The 19,951-nt window shown below is 40.7% G+C and overlaps 1 protein-coding gene and 2 long non-coding RNA genes across 5 annotated transcripts; 2 read left to right on the plus strand and 1 right to left on the minus strand.

Moving 5' to 3' along the window:
• Window positions 1-390: 390 nt before the first annotated feature.
• On the minus strand, window positions 391-18,792 carry LOC307031306 (uncharacterized protein). Of its 3 annotated transcripts, none has more exons than XM_079668284.1 (16): window positions 18,504-18,792; window positions 16,400-16,502; window positions 11,417-11,758; window positions 10,139-10,423; window positions 9,913-10,038; window positions 9,399-9,562; window positions 9,135-9,239; window positions 8,859-8,963; window positions 8,544-8,588; window positions 8,025-8,138; window positions 7,814-7,915; window positions 6,849-7,433; window positions 4,020-4,112; window positions 1,821-1,961; window positions 1,472-1,579; window positions 391-1,305 (listed from the first exon to the last, which is right to left on the minus strand). In XM_079668284.1, the coding sequence occupies exons 2-16, from the start codon at window positions 16,494-16,496 to the stop codon at window positions 1,156-1,158; spliced, it is 2,562 nt and encodes an 853-aa protein (XP_079524410.1). In that variant the 5' UTR covers window positions 16,497-16,502; window positions 18,504-18,792; the 3' UTR covers window positions 391-1,155. The 3 variants fall into 3 exon arrangements, with proteins under 3 accessions (XP_079524410.1, XP_079524409.1, XP_079524411.1); XM_079668283.1 differs by lacking the exon at window positions 18,504-18,792 and adding an exon at window positions 17,212-17,393; XM_079668285.1 differs by lacking the exon at window positions 16,400-16,502.
• Window positions 7,853-11,710, plus strand: LOC307031318. Its single transcript, XR_013805923.1, has 4 exons — window positions 7,853-7,952; window positions 8,369-8,441; window positions 9,935-10,109; window positions 11,589-11,710. It is a non-coding gene; the product is annotated as an uncharacterized lncRNA (long non-coding RNA).
• Window positions 17,505-18,715, plus strand: LOC307031319. The gene is made up of 2 exons (XR_013805924.1): window positions 17,505-17,556; window positions 17,696-18,715. It is a non-coding gene; the product is annotated as an uncharacterized lncRNA (long non-coding RNA).
• Window positions 18,793-19,951: the final 1,159 nt, after the last annotated feature.

Here is a 19,951-nt window from a genome sequence, read left to right on the forward strand (position 1 = left end):
TGCTCAGGTTGAGTGCGAGGTGTGTAACTTCTCTGTGTCTCATGATGGAACGAGCAGCAGCTGTTAGACTTTCTCACACTCAAGACAAAGTTAAAAACCACAGAGGTACTGACTGACGCATGCATTTATTTTAAAAGGCGAGCTGAGGGTATGTTGTTCTGAGTTTTGTTTTAGCCTCCAGATACTTTCAGCTTCTCAGACATGTCTGTATAAATAAATGAATGCATATGTAAAGAGGCCTTCAGGAGGATTTATAGAAACAAGTAAGTTATAGCATATAAAATAATTGTGAGGTTTGAACGTGGTAATACCTGCTAGATTGTTAGCGTGCTAACTTTGGCTTATAGCTCAAAGGACGGCTGTGAGCCTCAGAGAAACAAGACTGTAGACTGAAAGAGAAAAACTGTTTATTTGAACAGAAATCATGTCAACGTATTTTCAGTCAACAAAACTAACTTATCTGGTTTTGGGTTAAAAGCATCATATAATTAAAATATATCACCTTGAAATTAAACATTATCTTAAACATATTAAAAACATATTTGGAAGTTAACATGGCCAATTTACACCGTCAACAATACAAAAGAAAGAATTACAAAGCTCTGCCAAGATCTATTAGAAATGAGAAATGTTTATTTACCTGATCTCAAATGTATATTTGAGATCAGGTAAATAAACATTTGTTATGGTTTTTGAGGAAACTTGTTATTTGATGATTTGCATTATGTCACATTTTGTATTAATTAGAGTGGAATATTTGACATTTCATAAAGCACGATAAAAGAGTAGGTTTAGTCAAATATAAAAGCAGTGGCAGCTAAATGAAGGCAGTTCACCTCAACACATGTTTAAACTGTTAAATGAACCTGAATAGTTAAAGTAAAGTGTGTGATTCTATAAAATGAATGGTTGATCTCTGAGTCTTTCTGTTCCTGTGAATAATGTTCAGATATTTTATAACGTTGTAACTTTCTCTCATGGCTTTTTGCTGTTAATGATAAATCTGCTCCGTCACTTCACAACACGAGGACAAGTTCAAATGGACTCCAGCTATTTGTTGCTTGGCAGACAGTGAGCAGAAGTATATTTGTAACTGTTGATAGATGCAGGAGTAAGATGAGAACAATGAGAGCAGAACAAAGGGTAGTTAAGTCTTTAAGGTATTTGCATACAGCGTTCATATTGGATCTCTTGTTTTTGGTTGAAGAGGACGAACTGGAGTTTGTCTCCAGAGCTCAAGGACTTCAGGTCCTTCCACTTCAGCTCAGCTGGAGCATGATTGCGACCATGACCTATAACCCACATCTGTAAAATACAAAATCACTGACTTACAAGCAGAATCATTAAATCATTAAAATAATAATGCATTATTTTGTAATATTCTTATTCTTTAACATATAATGAAGTGTTGAATGAAACAAATAAGAAAAGTAAAAATGCAACATAAAGTGAACAATCAAGAAGGACTCACAGTGATATCTCTTCCAGCCTTGAGTTTGAAAGATAGTGTAAATGGGTGCGTGATGGATTTGTTGTTGTTAACCTGCAGATCTAACTTCCATTGTCCCATCCCTTTGTCCTGCAGGAGGTCACATACGGGGAGAGAGGATGAGAGACAGAGATACCAACAAATGGAGGTGACCATTGAATTCACTTAAAACAATTTACACAAAAACAAGAAAAAGTTATTCTTAAAGTTAAACAGGTGATTATGAGAGTTTGAAGAAGAAGAAGAATTAAACAGCTCATCTGGAGTATGCTTAAATTATATTACTCACTCTCATAAAGCGCTCATACAGAGTTCATCCTCACAACATTACCTCAGTGGAAGTGTTTCTGAGACGGATATATGTGTGCTGTTGGTCGATCTCAATATTAAATCCTGGGTCTGAGGTCTGAGCGTACGGGGGGGTGAGGGGTGGTTCCACTGATCCAGACCCTTCACAGTTTCCTTCCTGAAACTAAGGGAGAAAACACACAGGAAATATTAATCCATCATCTTTGACTCAGCTGTTTGATCCCTGTGACACACTGTGGTCCATCTCATTTGGTGTCTCAATATGTGTTCAGGTCTAGTTTGAGTTGTCTTAGTCTCAAATATCAACAACTTGTAAAGAAGATTAAACTATTTTTGAAAAAAACAATATAAAGCATCTTTTTGGTCCTTCACTTCTCTCTCATTCTGTGTCTCAAATTATCTCTCAAGGTTAGTTTGATCACTTTAGCCTCCAAAACAAATCAATGTCTTTTGGAGAAGATGAAGTAAATATTTGAATAAAATTGTCCACCTCCTCTGCTAATCCCTCAGCTTCCTTTCCCTTCTTCTCATGGGCTTGCTGGTTCCACACACACACACACACACACACACACACACACACACACACACACACACACACACACACACACACACACACACACACACACACACACACAACACACACTAGGCTTGGGCGGTACGACGGTATACCAGGGTATTTCGAAATGCCGTCGGTATGATTTTCAATACCGTGACGTCACAGACTGTGCGCCAAATCACAGATGCGTTTCATTCTATTACACTGACACGGAGTTTTGACAGGGACGACATTGGTTGTAATGCACAGCACGCGCCAGCAGAGGGCAGGGGAGGGCAGTCCGTCTTTCCCGCTCTCAGAGCTCAGCACAGAGCTGAGCTGAGCAAGATGGCGGCAGCATTTGCCGGCCCCGAACTCGGACAACTAGTAAAAAAGAAAAACGCCTCTGCGCCTGTTTGGGACTATTTTGGGTTTACTCGTCGCCAGTGACTTCATCCAGCACAACGAGAGACGGAGGCACTTCTTTGGGAATGTTTAAGACGGGGTGAGTGAGTGTTGACATTTTTTAATCCTATGCAACTGGTTGATGGTTTTGTAGTGGAGTTCGGACGGTTTTAAAAACGAAAGCATTTACGTGCTAAACATTCACGCGAGTAATCCAATGAATCAAATGGAAATAAGGTTTTTAACACATGCACGGAATAATATTGCCAAACTAGTTAGTGAATATAGCAAACTTTATTCATTAAGTCAAGTATTTACTCCCGGAAAATGTTTATGTATGATGATATATTGTTAACTTAGCTCACTATGGAAACAACGTCGGACATCTACAAACGCGTCCTGTATCCGATCTCAAAATGTGCCATTTGCACAATGTGTCATGTATGCAGCCCTTGATTTGCACTTGCGCGCACGTCGCGGTACTTGGCGAGCGTCTACCGGCTCGGGCTGCATTTTACACCGAACATATAATATACCGTTCGAAACATCTATTTGCCGCCGAACGCCACCTCACTCAAGTCGACCCAAGTCATACCGTCAGTGGCGGCTGGTGGAAAATATTTTTGGTGGGGCTGGCTGTTGATATCGTGAGTAAAAAAGTTTTTGGGGGGAGAAATGACCCCCTGACTGATACCGTCATATACCGTATACCACGGTATGATGTCAGCAAGGTATGACGGTATGAAAAAAATGATACCGCCCATGCCTCACACACACACACACACACACACACACACACACACACACACACACACACACACACACACACACACACACACACACACACACGTTGGTTTCAACTTCTTGTGGGATGTAATTAGATATAGATGCAACACTATTTATCTTAATGGACAAAGTCTTAAATTCCACCTCTAGTTGAGCCTGACCATGACTAATGTCCTAATGATTTTTAATTCAGTGATATCTTAACGATTAGCATTAACTTCTGTATTCTGTCCCCTTCATCAAATGTTCAGTTCAGTTAGTGTCAAACTGGATGGTTACCACTTCAATACTTGCTTCATACTTGAAGGCCAGATAAAGGAAAGGAGATAAGAAACATGTCAACAAAAACCAGTGGCTTTAATTTAAAAAATGTAAATAATCTGACTATTAGTGTGGTTTATGCAAATCAACAAAAAAGTAAGAAAAAAACAAAGTCATTAATATCAAAAGAACTAAAAACAACACATAGAAACTGAAACATCATGGAAGATGAACCTCTTTTCTCGATGCCTCCAGATCCTTTTGCACGTTTTCACTTTTCTGCTTTTCATCTTTCAGATTCTGGATATCAGCTAAAAGTGCATCCGTCTGGGAGGAGAGAGGATTACAGAGAGAAGACTTTCAGATACACAACCAGACATGAAGGGAGTGTGTGTGTGTGTGTGTGTGTGTGTGTGTGTGTGTGTGTGTGTGTGTGTGTGTGTGTGTGTGTGTGTGTGTGTGTGTGTGTGTGTGTGTGTGTGTGTGTGTGTGTGTGTGTGTGTGTGTGTGTGTGTGTGTGTGTGTGTGTGTGTGTGTGTGTGTGTGTGTGTGTGTGTGTGTGTGTGTGTGCCCGTGTGTATGCGCGTTAGGTGTGTGTGTGTGTGTGTGTGTGTGTGTGTGTGTGTGTGTGTGTGTGTGTGTGTGTGTGTGTGTGTGTGTGTGTGTGTGTGTGTGTATGCGCGTTAGGTGTGTGTGTGTGTGTGTGTGTGTGTGTGTGTGTGTGTGTGTGTGTGTGTGTGTGTGTGTGTGTGTGTGTGTGTGTGTGTGTGTGTGTGTGTGTGTGTGTGTGTATGCGCGTTAGGTGTGTGTGTGGTGTGTGTAGTGCTGTGTACCTGGACTCACATTCAGGTTCAGGTCCGGACTCAAGTCCAGAGGTTCAGGTTCAGGTCCGGACTTATAAGTCCGGACTTGTGTCAAGTTGTGTGAGTAACTAAAGTGAACTTATTGTGAGCTAATTATCAAATTTTAAAAAATCATAATCAACTCAAATTCAAACTCGTCAGGTTTATTGTGCCCCCTTCCAACTTGTGTCTACACCATGTCTTTTCTAGAACTCTACATGTGTTACTAACTACACAACACAACTACATACATAATGATGTACATACAAGACTCAATATGCAAGAGTACAAGTCTATGTGTTCTTGTTCAAGAACAACAGCATATTGACATTGTGTGAAGTGTTGCTCTTTCGGCAGACACTATATCACCATGCATACAAAGGAGTTAGCTTAGCTAAACTACCATATATGGCAACCAGCATCCCACGCTGTCAGTGTCCACTATGTCTAAGCCAGCTTTCCTTGACGTCACACAGATCTCGCGAGCAGTTGCAATATTTTGCGAGACTTCGTGAGTTCAGTAATGGCCGCCATATCAGAAGCCAAAACAATGTTTTTCGTCTTTTCTCAGCGCAAATTTCTCGATCTATGGAAGGTTTTAGATGGTTTAGAACAAAAAGGAGAATATACGTAAGTACCGGTTCCCGACGTTCCGGTTTTAACCGGACTTGAACCGAAACTTTTTACAAGTCCAGTACCGGTTCGGCGTACCGGTACGCAGCACCAGGTGTGTGTGTGTGTGTGTGTGTGTGTGTGTGTGTGTGTGTGTGTGTGTGTGTGTGTGTGTGTGTGTGTGTGTGTGTGTGTGTGTGTGTGTGTGTGTGTGTGTGTGTGTGTGTGTGTGTGTGTGTGTGTGTGTGTGTGTGTGTGTGTGTGTGTGTGTGTGTGTGTGTGTGTGTGTGTGCGTGTGTGTGTGTTTGTGTGTGTGTATGTCTCTGAAGCTGGATGATTTCTATGTCCTTGCTGTCCAGGTGACTCCTTGCCTTCTTCAGCTCTTCATCAGTGATAGTTCAGCTCAGCTTGATCTCTGTTTTCCAGCTCACACACACACACACACACACACACACACACACACACACACACACACACACACACACACACACACACACACACACACACACACACACACACACACTAGGGGTTTCACCAACTAATCGACTAGTCGACTACCTTTACCACTAGTCAGCGCTGTAGGCCCTAGTCGACTTGTCGTGGAGAAAAATGGAGGTAAACGAGGTGCTGCAAAATGCTACAAAACACGTCCGACATTCTTATGTTTGGCAGTACTCCAACGAAGATGTAACCAACTCCACAGTGAAGTGTCAGTTGTGTACAGCTGTACTGAAGTACAATACAAATGCATCTGCTATGCGCAACCGTCTGAAGATGAGACACCCGCTGCCGACAGCTAGCACTAGCAGTAATGCTAGCACCAGTGAGCAACGGACCGGCGTCAGCACTGAACAGAGGCAAACGAACAGCAAGAAAACACGGGTCAACAGTGATGCGGATGATGAGCTACGGGATCACTGCCAGCGGACACCGCATATCCCCACAATGGATAATCCACTGGAGAGGTGGGCAGAAAACGTGCACCGCTTCCCCCGCTTTCGAGGAGCTACCTGGCTATTCCAGCCACAAGCACCCCGAGTGAGAGGGTTTTTTCCCTGGCACGCAACACTGTCACCCGAAAGCGGTCAAGCCTCCTTCCCTCACATGTCGATGCGTTGGTGTTCAAACCAAAAATATGGAAAGGTGGACGTTATCGTGGAGGACAGCGAAGTGTTGCGCACTGGATTTACGTGGCATTTATGTAAACAAGAGTTTTTTGCTGTCGATTTTGGTGAGTCCACTGTTTGTTATTTACTCAGCCATGTAACACAAATTAAAATGCAGTGTTTAATGTTACTGTATGAGTTCCAATAGAAAATACAGTTGTAAACCTCTCTTTGTGTGTCTCTATTATGACGTAACGACTAGTCGACTACTATTTTGAAAAACTAGTCGACTAGTAAATATTGGTAGTTGTGAAACCCCTAACACACACACACACGCGCTTCACATCCGTCTTCCTGCAAACTGTGTCAGTGAATGAAGCTGACAGATATGTGAAGCAGCAGGAGCCTCTTCTAAAGGGCGCTGAACGTCTAGTTGATCCTGAACACGAGTCACTGCAGGATCTCATGCTGTGTGTGAAGGACTTTCAGTGGAGACGACAAACCTTTTTCTGCAGCTTCTCCTCCAGGATGTGAACTTTCTTCTCAGCTTCCTCCCTCCTCAGCTTCTCCTCCAGGATGTGAACTTTCTTCTCAGCTTCCTCCCTCCTCAGCTTCTCCTCCAGGATGTGAGCTTTCCTCTCAGCTTCCTCCCTCCTCAGCTTCTCCTCCAGGATGTGAGCTTTCCTCTCAGCTTCCTCCCTCCTCAGCTTCTCCTCAAGGATGTGAACTTTCCTCTCAGCTTCCTCGCTCCTCAGCTTCTCCTCCAGGATGTGAACTTTCCTCTCAGCTTCCTCCCTCCTCAGCTTCTCCTCCAGGATGTGAGCTTTTCTCTCAGCTTCCTCCCTCCTCAGCTTCTCCTCCAGGATGTGAGCTTTCCTCTCAGCTTCCTCCCTCCTCAGCTTCTCCTCAAGGATGTGAACTTTCCTCTCAGCTTCCTCGCTCCTCAGCTTCTCCTCCAGGATGTGAACTTTCCTCTCAGCTTCCTCCCTCCTCAGCTTCTCCTCCAGGATGTGAGCTTTCCTCTCAGCTTCCTCCCTCCTCAGCTGCTCCTCCTCAAACTGCTGTTTGGACACCAGCGGCCATTTTATCTGAAATACAGAGAGGCAGAGATCAGGAACATGTTCAGTGGAGAATGTGACTCAACATGACAAATATCAAAGCTTCTGACTTTGTGATTTTTTTCAGATTTTTCAATTACAATTGAGAACAGTTCTACAGCTGGAACAGAAACAACTCAAACCAAGTTACTTTGAATTTGAAAAAATCACAGGGAGCCACATTAGAGCAGTAAAGACGAGGCAATGTGCCAACAAAGAGAGGGGAGAAGACTGCAAACATGGAGGAAAATCAGATTTACGTGTGTTTCTTAGAAAATGTCAAACAATAAAGTTGTAAGTACACTAACGATTCAACAAATTCAACAAATGTATTAATGATTATCCCCAGAGTGAACCAGGATGCTCCAAACCTCCACTTCCTCCCTCAGGGTCTGCAGGCGGGTCTCAATCCTCTGACCCTCCTCCTGGAGATGCTGGACTTCAGCTTCCTTCACTTCAACCTGAGAGGAAATCTGAGAGACATGTTTTATCATTGATACCATTCTACATGTAAGGGCCGGGTCGATTAGTTACAGTTTACACTCAGGACTTCAGCCCAGAGTTCAGTAAAATATCAGAAACCTCTTTGGTTTTGGTGTCTGTTTTCTCCTGTTGGGCCTCCAGCTTCTTCTGAAGGTTCTCCACTTCCTGTTCAGCTTTATCCTTCTTCTTCTGCAGTTTTTCAGTTCTGAGATCCTGAATTATATCAAGACATGTGACCATTGTAAAATGACCCAGCACACATAATTAAGCATCTTATATACTGTATAATATATATCTCTGAATAACATAAATTCTGCTTTTCAATGAGACATTTTCTGTGTAACTTTAATTCAGGTGGTTGAATAAAAATGGTTCCTCCTGTCTTTAACCGACATATTGAGATTATTTTCTACTGATTCTTCTGCTTTCACAAAACTGTGCAGGCCTTTATCTGGTGATGAATGCAGTCTGATTATCATTTCTCAACATATCAGTCTTTTAATCAGACTTATTACAGTAAGTACAATTCACTTTATGTTGTGGTTAGAATGTACATTAAGAACATGTATACTGTTTATTTTATATATTGCATATTATATTAATCTCAGGCCAACTTACCTTATTATCTTTGGAAACAAGCACATCTTTTTGAGCTCTCTCCATCTGGGGGAAGGAAAAGGACATGTAGAGACAAGCGAGAACAACATGAAACACTACAGCAGTGATAATGATAACATGTAAAGCCACAGCTACACTGAGTACAAACAAAGTAGCTTCAGTGCAGTGGGTCCTAAACATGGTGATGATTGAGTTTCTCAAACAGCTTCCTGACTGTCTGCAGGGTTACAGATGATCACATGAGAGGGGTCAATGAACCCAATGTCTGTCTCTCTATTCACATGAACATTAAAGTTCAAAGATGAAGAGGTGAACCTCTCTGTTCTTGTTCTCCAGATCTCCCTTCAGGTTCTGCAGCTCCTTCTCGTTCCTCTGTTTCTCTGCATGGAGATCCTGCAGCTCAGACTCTTTAGATTCAACCTGAAAGAACAGCAGGAAGATTAACATAATTTATTCACAGTCTAAAAGTAGGACTGTCTGGATGTGGTCTCCACTTGGACCTGCAGGTTTGACCTTGTCTACACTAAGGAGGACATTGAAAGAGACTTCAAACAGGAATCAATGTGTTTCATTATTGAAGTGGAGATGAACCTCTTTCTTCTTGTTCTGCAGCTGCTCTTTCAGAGTCTGGACTTCCTTCTCAGCTTCCTCTCTCCTCCTCTGCTCCTCAAGCAGCTGCTGCTCAGATTGATTTGTCTATGAGAGGAACAGTCACGTTTCTTTAGTGATCATTTCTTAAGGTGCCACACAATGACACATGTTTTCATGCATTTCTGGCAGATCCTGTATCTTGATGTAAAGTCTTCTGTGCTTCTTGCTAAGATTTACTTTTCATTCTGTTGTTTCTCTACTTACCGGTTTGCTCTTCTTTCCTACGTTTCCCTTCACAGCCTCCATCTGCACAGCGTCAGGTTTCATCAGCTGTCCTCTTTCTCCTTCATTGAGAAACTGATCTTTAGTTTTAGATTGGTTCTTCTTTCCTCCTTTATCAACTTCATCCGTATGCTTTCTCTTTGTCTCTGTGTGAAATGAAACGTGTGTTAAGATGTGTTGAAAGAGAATTAGAGGAACTTTAGGAAGGGATCGAAGCACATCAAACTGTTCAGGCTAGATTTAGCTGAACAGTGGGTGATTTGTCAACCGTTTAGAGATGTCCCGCCCCTAGTGCTAGCCAATAGAATCGCAAGTGTTACATATGTCACCATCCTCAAAACAAAGGAGTTAAATGGAGGCGTTTCAGGCAGTGGGGGGGGGGGGGGGGGGGGACCATTTACATGCACACAGACCTACAGAACATACAGCACTCAGCTTAATAGGACTCCTTTAATTAACCAAACTGAATCAAATCACCCGACTGTAAGTGACTTACTGAATATGTGTTCTCTCCACAGAAAGAAGAAAGAGACAGCCAGCATTAACAGAATGCAAACAGCCAAACTGACGGCCAGACCAATATTGATGGAAGAAGACCTGGACTGGAGCTTAAAGAAATCATCTGAAATGATAAAACACAGAACATCACAGCATTTATATAAAACTTGGTCTCTGATATTGGAGACTAAAGCAGTAAGTGTATCATGAGATTAATGTTTGACCTGGAAAATGGATTTGTGTCTGTGTGGTGCGGGTGGTGTTGTGGTGCTGGACTCTGCAGGTGAAGCTGCTGCTGGGTCTCTTCTCCACAGTCACTCTGCTGCTGACAGTATAGAGGTCATCAGGACCTCTGACTGTCTCTGGAGGTCCAGCAGAGAGGAGCTTTCCCTCAGCGTCCAGCCACAAGACCTCAGGCTCCGGATACCAGCCTGCAGACTCACACTGCAGCACCACTCCTCCGCTCTGACCTGATAACGTTACGACTGGTGGATGAGCAGCAGCTGATACTAGTAAAGAAGAACAGAGTATAAGAATACTTGAGAATTATTACAGAAATCCTAACCAAGGAGTGCTGGAACAATCTCCTCATAGACTTCAGGACAGCAGAGAGTCTCTGTCCTCTCAGACACTGAAAACCCACCTGTTTTTACTGCACCTTAGACCATACAATCCAGAACACACAAAGAAGGTGTTGTTCTGTAAATGGTTTAGCTTAGTTAAGGCTAATGCACTTTAGGTAAACACTGTTAGTTAAGTGTTTATGCAGATGATACCCAATTACATCTATCAATCAAGGTAGATGTAATTGTGTGAATTAACTTAACCTAAGCGTGCCTTTAAGGACACTTGGAATACCAGCTACTATTTGGTGTTGGACACAAAACTGAATTTATTAAACTCTGCCCCAAACACCTTTTCTAATCATTTTCTTTTCTGGATCCATGTTTTGATTAGTCTATTGTTTTCTGCTATCAAACACCAAAGAAACCACCAATGCAACAGCAGGAGTTCTGCAGGATTTGCACCTATTGTAATTGGATAAAAGGATTTGCTTTAGACTACAACTAAAGTTACAATCAGTGGAACAGTAGCACCTGATGCTGTGCTAGAGGAAGCAATGGAAGTTAAAGCTCACATTTGCATCCCAAAAATGATCAGAATTAATACACTAAAAGGTTTCTCATAAGACAAATATTTAGTTCTTAACTTTAAATAGCATTTACTTTCTGTGAACTGTGATCAACCCATTATTAAAAGTTACTCTAACCCTAAGAAATAGTATTCATCCTGAAATTGAATTGTTTCCCAGTTTTATGGCTTGTTGCTATGGGAATAATCATGTGACTCATACTATTTCCATACAACCAACTACAATCTGATACTCTCATCTTTGAGCTCTAGACTAGAGTATTACATAATCAGAGTCTTTTGGAACTTTTAAAGATAAAAGTCGGCACATAGCAAAACATGCACCCTGAACACATTGATTGTTAACTTACCACAAACCAGTTGAACAAAAGCATGCCGGTCCAGTTCTGGAATGAAACATCTGTATTTCCCCTGATCGGAGAGTTGTACGTTGGAGAGTTTCAGGGAAATGTTTCCTTTCTTCAGCTCATCGGTGAACATTGAAGTTCTTCCCTTGAATAATTTGTGTTTTTTATCCGCCAGTTCGTGACGAAGCCGTATCACATGGACGAATCTGGGATCCATGTCGGGCCTCGTCCACTCCAACGTCAAATCGACAACATTTATCGCCGGGACGAGATAACACGGCAAAATGATGTCACCGCCAAGGTTTGCTACTATTGGCTGATATGAGCCAATCAGCTGAGACTGACCTGCGAATACAAAGGAAGTACATTTTAATCTCTTCCAATTTAAACATGTTTGAAATAAACAAACTCGATTAAACAACAGTTTTTTACACCAGGCTGTCAGGAGGCTGAACTCTCTCCCCTCCCCCTGCCCCCACTAGACAATAACTCCTCGCACACTCAGACACTCATTTCCAGCACCAGACACATTTTTACGCTGCTATAGACAATCTTGAAGTGACTGTTATTTCTATATATAACGGTTCACAAATATTTCGGTTCGGTACGTACCTCGGTTTTTAGGTCACGGCTCGGTTCGGTACGTTTTCAGTACAGCAGAAAAGATTATCAAAAAACATAACATATATATATATATTTTTTTTTTAATCATTATTATTAAACTGGGAATAATGTATTCACTCAAATAAATACAAAATGTAATAAAATAAACATTAAGGTGCAGCATTTCGATGAACTGAAATAATCTGTATTTGAACTGTACTGTACTAGTACCTAAGCAGCCAGTTTGACATTAGGACTTGCTTGTCATTGTATTTTCATGTTTTTTTAAAGAAAGATGAACTTGTCCACATTGCTTGCTGAAAGGGCAGATCTGCTGGCACTAACAATGTCTCCTGCTGTGGAGAACACCCTCTCTAGGGACAGAGGTAGCAGATACAGCCAGGTAGCGCTTTGCTAACATGGCAACATAAGGAGATTTGGCATTTGTAATAGCTTTGGCTCGTTCTGAACTAGTTGCGAGTGGTGGAGGCTTAAATGCTAGCGGGAGCTGGGTTTGCACTTCAGTCTTTTTTCTTTTGGTACCGGTGATATTCACGTTCGGGTGATGCCTTTTCAAATGAGTGTGCAAGTTTGATGTATTGCCAGACACGTAACACATTTTAGTTGAACAATGCCGACAAACAGCTTTGGTTCGGTCCACCTGTCTTTGTCCGTCATCCTTGTACGTAACTGCAAAACCAAAATGTTCCCAAACCGGAGACTTCAATGATGCTGGAGGATTTTTGAGCTCAACTTTATCTGCGTTCGCCATTTCGACAGTTCCTCAAATGACTGACTACATTTGAACGAATCCCTCTAACCAGCTCTCATAGTATGCCTCTCGTCCAATGAAATGACTTGCTCGCTCTATGACGCGTTGAACCCAATGTGAGCAAATTACTCCGGAATCCGGTTAGTTTCAAGCACCACATTTTTTTCCGGCTTGAGCAAAAGCACCGCATACGTCACGCTTACGTCGAGGCGGGGGCGGGATCAACTTCTGAACAACAACAAAAAGCCGGCGTTTTATCCAGTTTGTACACAACGATAGAGAAACTTAACAAGCAGCAGTGGTCCACGGTTCGGTACACACGTGTACAGCGTGTACCGAACCGAAGGGGGTTGTACCCGAATATTCGAATATCCGAATATTCGCTTGTTGATTTCTGATCTAATATTGTATTATTCTCCAATGCAATAACAGTACTGAAATGAAGGCTATAAGGGCATTAATGGGAGCCCTTTTTTTTAAGTAAGTAATCAGTACAGTAACTGAGTTACTTTTGAAATGAAGTAACTAGTAATGGTAACTAGTTACTGGTTTTCAGTAACTAGCACAACACTGCTTATAAGTGACATATCTTTGGCGTTTTTTGGAAAATAATCCCATAACGACCAATATATTGGAATTCAAGGTTCCTGAAAGACTTTTGAACCTCTTGGCTCTGTATTTAGGATTTAGAAAGTCTTGGCAGTATACAGTAGACTAATCAGAGAGGATTTAACAGAGAGAGTGGTAATGGGCTCATTGTGTCTGGTGCCAGGCCTACACATAGGGGTCTCACTACAGTATATCCCCTCAAAGCTGAGCGTAAGAGTCCAGGGCTCAACGCTAACTTTTAAAAGTGGTTGCCAGGCTGGCAACCAGGCATCAGCTTTTGGTTGCCAAAACTGAAAATACGGTTGCCATTTTTAGTCACCTTATATTTAGAATAATTAAGATACTATACATTTATACATCAACTTAATAATGAAAATGTGACACAAAAGAATGTTCAAATGCTTTACAATAAGTAATTAACATAATTATTTTAAACTTAAGAGGTAGTAAACTTGTCCACCCTCAATTGCTGGTATACTAAATATACCAGCAGTGCAGCTGTTGTCATGTTCTTCACAGATACCTCACAAATGAATTGAGCAAGTCACTAGTTTCTTGGTCATCCGTTGTCTTCCTTTCAAATGTGGGTTTGATCTTTGTGCTGACCCCCACCATAGAGTAGATCCATTGGCCCTTCAGCATTGAAGTCTTGGATTGGCTCGACTAATACATGTCTAATGTTAAATAAATGAAAACCATTCACAGTTAAGAATTAGATATGAATTACTAATGCTGTAAATTACCTTTAATATGTCCAACTATATTTAAAATGTGTTACCTTTTTATAGAAGTGATTATATGTGTATGCCAATATTTTCCAATGTTAAAGTTTCGTTTAGCACTTTTATTTTGGTAGTAATAAGATCGGGCTCTTATTTTTGAATGAACTTTTACCGGAGCAGAATGTACATATATAATTCGCCTCCCAAGACTTCACACATTTCCTCTTTGCTTTTCGTTCGGGTTCACCTTGCGCTTTATCAGTTGAATCGATTTGATCATTCATTTCAGATGTTAACTGAAAAAAAACATAAATAATAATTAAAAAATATATAAATAAAATAGATTTTTTTAAATAATATTCGATGATGGAGACTGTAACGAATATTCGAATAATCGAATAATCACTGGCATCCCTAATCTAGATACATAGTATTACGATTGAAATATCATAGGGCTACTATAGCTAATAAAATGGCACTACAGAAAAAACTATAGTAATACGATAACAGGTGAAAAATACTACAGAACACAAACTTACTATAGGACACTATACAACTCTTACAGTATACTATAGTTCATTTATAGTTCATTTCGTAAGAGGTGCGTACAGCAGACAGTAGCTAGCAGTTTTCCACAGATACAGCCCACTCAAAAATACATTGTTTTATATAAAATTCATTTATATTAGCTGTACACTTTACGAATATAATATTTTTGTATGGACATCTTTACCATTCAATCTCGTCCAACTGATATTGCTGCTGTCACTCCTCGGCTCTTGGTAGTTCAGGCATTTATCAAACCTGGCAACTCCAGGCTTCCTGGCAGCTGTCAATCAAAGTCCAGTGGCTCCGCCCCAAAGTGTCAGAAACTTTTCAACCGCGCGCAGACAGACTCCGCAAGCGAGTGAGGCTGACACTCCCGCGAGCGAGCATGAGGGCTGTCTCTGCTCGCGGGGGTTTAATCTGCGCACGAGGGTCATTTCATGCGCGTGTAAAAGCACATTTTCCGTTCGTGAGTAGCTTGTTTTGTGCGCTAGAATATTGACCCGAATCTGACTCCATACAAACACACGGCACACCGCGCACGCGAGTAAACGTGCATCGCTTTCTGGCTCCATAATCACACCAATGCACGTGCAACTTAAGTATCAGGTTCCGACTGCTCACAACAATAATTAAATATCACTCTTAATACAACAAATAATTAACATTTATCTATTTTGGGGTGCACATTTAGCTGTTTGCTGTCCTTATTTATTTATGTTAAAAACTGGTTCCTACTGATGGCAACCAAAGGCCACGAAGTGGTCGACATATTTCTGAATGGTTGCCAATGGCAACCTGGCAACCGTTACTGTTGAGCAATGGCTTGTGGCTGTTCCCTCGGCAGCATAAGGCTCTTAGTCCATTTAGTGTTGAGGGATCTTTAGTTAATTATCACTCCTGGTCCACTCACACTACATCACTATTTAAGAAGGCACAGCAGCGCCTACACTTCCTGCGCAGGTTGAGAAGAGTACAGCTCCCCCCTCCCATCCTCACCACGTTCTACAGAGGAACCATAGAGAGCGTGCTGACCAGCGGCATCTCGACCTGGTCGAGAGACTGCAACGCCAAAGACTGGAAGTCTCTGCAGAGAGTGGTCAGGACAGCAGAGAAGATCATCTGAGTTTCTCTCCCTCCCATCAGAGACACCGCTCAGAAACGCTCCCTGACAAAAGCCCAGAACATTTGGAAAGACCCCACTCATCCTCACCATACTCTGTTCTCCCTGCTGCCCTCCGGCAAGAGGTTCCGCAGCATTAAGAGCAGAACAGCCAGATTCTGCAATAGCTTTTACCCCCATGCCATCAGACTGCTGAACAGCAAGTAGACCAGTAACATAAAGATTACATTACGCTGTGTAAAGAGCACATATTTTTATATAGTATGTCTATTTTATTTATATGTATAGTAAGTCTTTATATTTTAAACGCACACTTTATCTTTAATTTTATCAGCACCACGTCACTATTATTTATTTATATGTACACTTTCAGCAAGTTTTTATATTGTCCTGTTCCTGTAAGCCAGTACAACGAAATTTCGTTTTAATGGTACACTCTGTGTCTTGTTGAAATGACAATAAAGTCTATGTCTATCTATCTCCTCAATATTCATTATGAAAAATATCAATTTGGGGGGGTGATCAGGACAGATGTTAATATACATTTAAATTGAACTTTCTCCCTCCACTATAACATTTAGTTTTAAAGCTTGGATTTGTGTGTGAATTACCTCTACAGTGGTGTGTCAGGAGAAGAAGGGAAACCAAAACACTGAGAGCTCTGAGATGAGTTTTAAGGGGCTTCCCGTCTGTGTGGAGAAGCATCATGGAGCGCTTGAGATGAACAGAGAAAAGATGACAGTGTGAACTTCCAGGTGAAAACATATCTTATATAGTTTTTTATGTAAAACTTGGAAAAAAGGCTTGTCAGAAAGAAATCTGATAGTCATTTAAATATAAAGTGAAATTCACATTTGGACATTACTTGTACTGAAAGCTCCAATAGAGGAAAAGTAAAACTCTGCTGCCATCTTCTGTGCTTTACTTATAATTACTCACATTCAATGTTTCCTCATATTATGTCCTCTGTATCAAACACAACCTACTTAAGAGAGAACAGCTTCACTTTTCTGTCATTTTCACTTCTGTGTTGTCAAATATTCTTTAAATATTAACAAAGAGTCATGTCATTTTGTGTCTGTCTCTACGCCGTTCAGAAAAAAAAATCACATTATACTTTCACTTTAGTAGCATGAGACTTCAAGAGTGTTTAAAAGCTGCCATTATTGTTTAGATATTTTACAATAATCTAAATAAAGACTTGGTACACAATTACCAGTTTATTCAATTGTATTGATCTGTACATATGGTTAAGATTGAACAATTAACCTGTTAAACCCGCGGGGGAGAAACCACCACATCTGCAAGCAACAGTGTCTGAGGGCTTCTTAAGATTTAATAAACTATGAATGAGCGACACGAGAAGCTAAAAAAGACATCACACCACGTAGCATTAGGTAGCCAACACGACAATATGTTTCACCTTTGTTTTTGTCTGATCAAAAATTGTCTTCAATGGCATTAAAACGATAAAAACGCTGCTGAAGGTTAATCCAATGTGTCTGTTTGACTTTGAAATTATTTCTGATTATTCATCAGCAATAAACCTAGTTTTAAGTTTTCAGATTTCAGAGCGTGAAATAAGTTTCGCTTTGGGCAAACTGCGCGAGAGGGGTCTGCCAGTGCCTGCAGGCCGGTTATGGCTAGAGAGGATCCGTCTCGTGTAGAACTCTCGCGAGAGTTTGCGAGTCACGTGGCTGAATGTTTGCGTTTGACAGGCAGCCTTTCAGTTACGATCGTTAACATCAGTGGGCCACAGCAAATGATGGTGAGAAGCTAGACTATCTATTAATTATGTCAATGACAGGGAGTGTGATTGTTGAAATAGGGTGTTAGCGGTCTTGCTGTTCAAATAATAATAACAACACTGTAGATCACCAACACTATGGTTTATTTTGTGTTCACAGGCAAGACAACGTTGTCGCAGTAAAAGTCCCAAGATAGCCCCTGGTGCAATAAAATGTTCCCTTTCAGTGTTTTACTATTATGTCTGATGTTTCTCTATTAATATTGCTGCTGCATTAATGTGTATGTTGCATGTTACTGCTGTAGATGTGTTTCCAAGCCACTCCGATTACAACGAGAGTTAGGCCCAATCCCAAATCACCCCCTATACCCTACACACTCCCCTTCCGTTCGCGCGGAGGGTCTGCCATATTGAGGGCTGTTCCAAACCAACGAGTGTGGAGGGGGAGTGGGCTATCAAGCCCTCAAACAGCGAGTCTGCAGCGGTGCTGATTTGAGAGCGGTCTCTACCTGACCGGAGTCACGCTGTGTGTGTCCGTCAGGAAACACGCTGTTTACAAGTAGTTCCAGCAAACATCCACTGATAAACTGCGATGTTAACAACCTCATGATAACCTCATATATGTTTTAACTTAGGATCATACCTGTGTTTAGTCTAGAAAAAGGTAAATGTGTGCATTTTATTATAACGTTGTGTATATTTACAGACTGTTGCAAAAACTAAGAAGCTTATAGACATCAGGTTTAAAACTAAAAGTGCTTTACAAAAAAGTAACACAATGAAATATGTTTGGAGTTTTATTTGAGTTATTAATTTCAATTTTTTGTCTAAGAGATACTGATTTGAAACCGTTGTTACATATAGTTACGGTGTTACAGTATAAGTTGAGTCATGACAACTGGCGACATTCTATTATTTTCGTCATAGGAATCCGGGGCGTGTACATTGAGGACCCATTGTTGACTTACCAGGAAAGAAACATCGTTTCTCGTTTACGTTCATCTTTTGCTATATCTGCCTCCATAGGATCACTTTGATGCACATTCAGTACTCGTATGTGAGGTTGTGGGGGAGAGGTCGATATCGTGACGCTTACAGGGAGGTATCGAACATTACAAAGTAGGTGACTGTGTAGATGCCTGTTCAAAATATTGCAAACTTGAATAAATCATTTAAATTATATTATTTGTTTCCGACTTTCATTTGTTCATCGTTCTTAATGTGATGTATATTAGCTTTGATAGCTGTCCATACCTTCAGACAGCCTAAAAGTAAAACACAAGTTGTTTATTCACAAACACTCATCGACATGACTGGATCACTCATGACAAGTTGTGATCAGCTCCGATTAAATTGTGATATCAATTCTGTAGCTATTCTCCAGGGAGCACGTTTTTTTGATGAAATACCTGTATCCCTCTCATCACAACAAGACTCTACACTGTGCAGGAAAAACAATTACATACATGAAAATAACCTTGATGCATGGGAATGAAACACAAACTATCTTCCGTGGCTATGCTGATATGTCACAGTAACAGTCAACCACATAAAAGTAAGTCCAGCGGGGCACACGTTGAATACATATAAAACATTTGTACATCATTCTTAATGTGATGTATAGTAGCTTTGATAGCCTAAAAGTAAAACACAAGTTGTTTATTCACAGCCCGAAAGCAACATCGAGATGACTGGATCATCTGCAGTGTTGGGCAAGTTACTTCCAAAATGTAAGACAGTACATTACTTACTAATGTCTTTTTTAAGTAATAGGCTACGTTACATTACAATATTACTGTCTCTGAAATGTAATGACTAACACTACTTTTATATTAGCCTATTTTTGAGTTACTCTACCAAAATAACCTTAAAAGAATGGCTAAGTATTTTAAATGCTAAAATGTAGTTAAGTGCAGCTCATTATACATCCAGTGAAGGACAATGTGGTATAGCTAAAATCTTGCCTAAAAACAAAACCCTTGGTAGCACGTGACATAACACATAACAATGGCAAAAGTATGTATATTCAGCTAACCAGACCAGGACATGATATGAACGTAAACAATGCGAAAGGAAATGGCACTTTAATAATAATAATAATAATAGTTGACATTTACATGGCGCTTTTTATAATGCACACACTTTTTCTTTCTTCGAAATGTCACCTAACATGTTGCATTCATGATAGTTAGGGTAAGTTCAACACTTGAATATCATCAGGTCATAGTTGTTTTACTACTTTAAACATTCGCTAATTCAACTTAAGTTTTGTGAAAGCATCACATCTAGTTAAAAAGAGAAATATATTTCCCTGTAATTACTGATTTACCTGGGACTTGATTGATTTTGGTGCCTGTAGTTTTATTTTGGCAAATGCTTATTTATGAAGCAACAATTAAATTACATGGTAGCACAG

Source organism: Notothenia rossii, assembly GCF_949606895.1.
Source record: "Notothenia rossii genome assembly, chromosome: 3".
NCBI classification, from domain to species: Eukaryota; Metazoa; Chordata; class Actinopteri; order Perciformes; family Nototheniidae; genus Notothenia; species Notothenia rossii.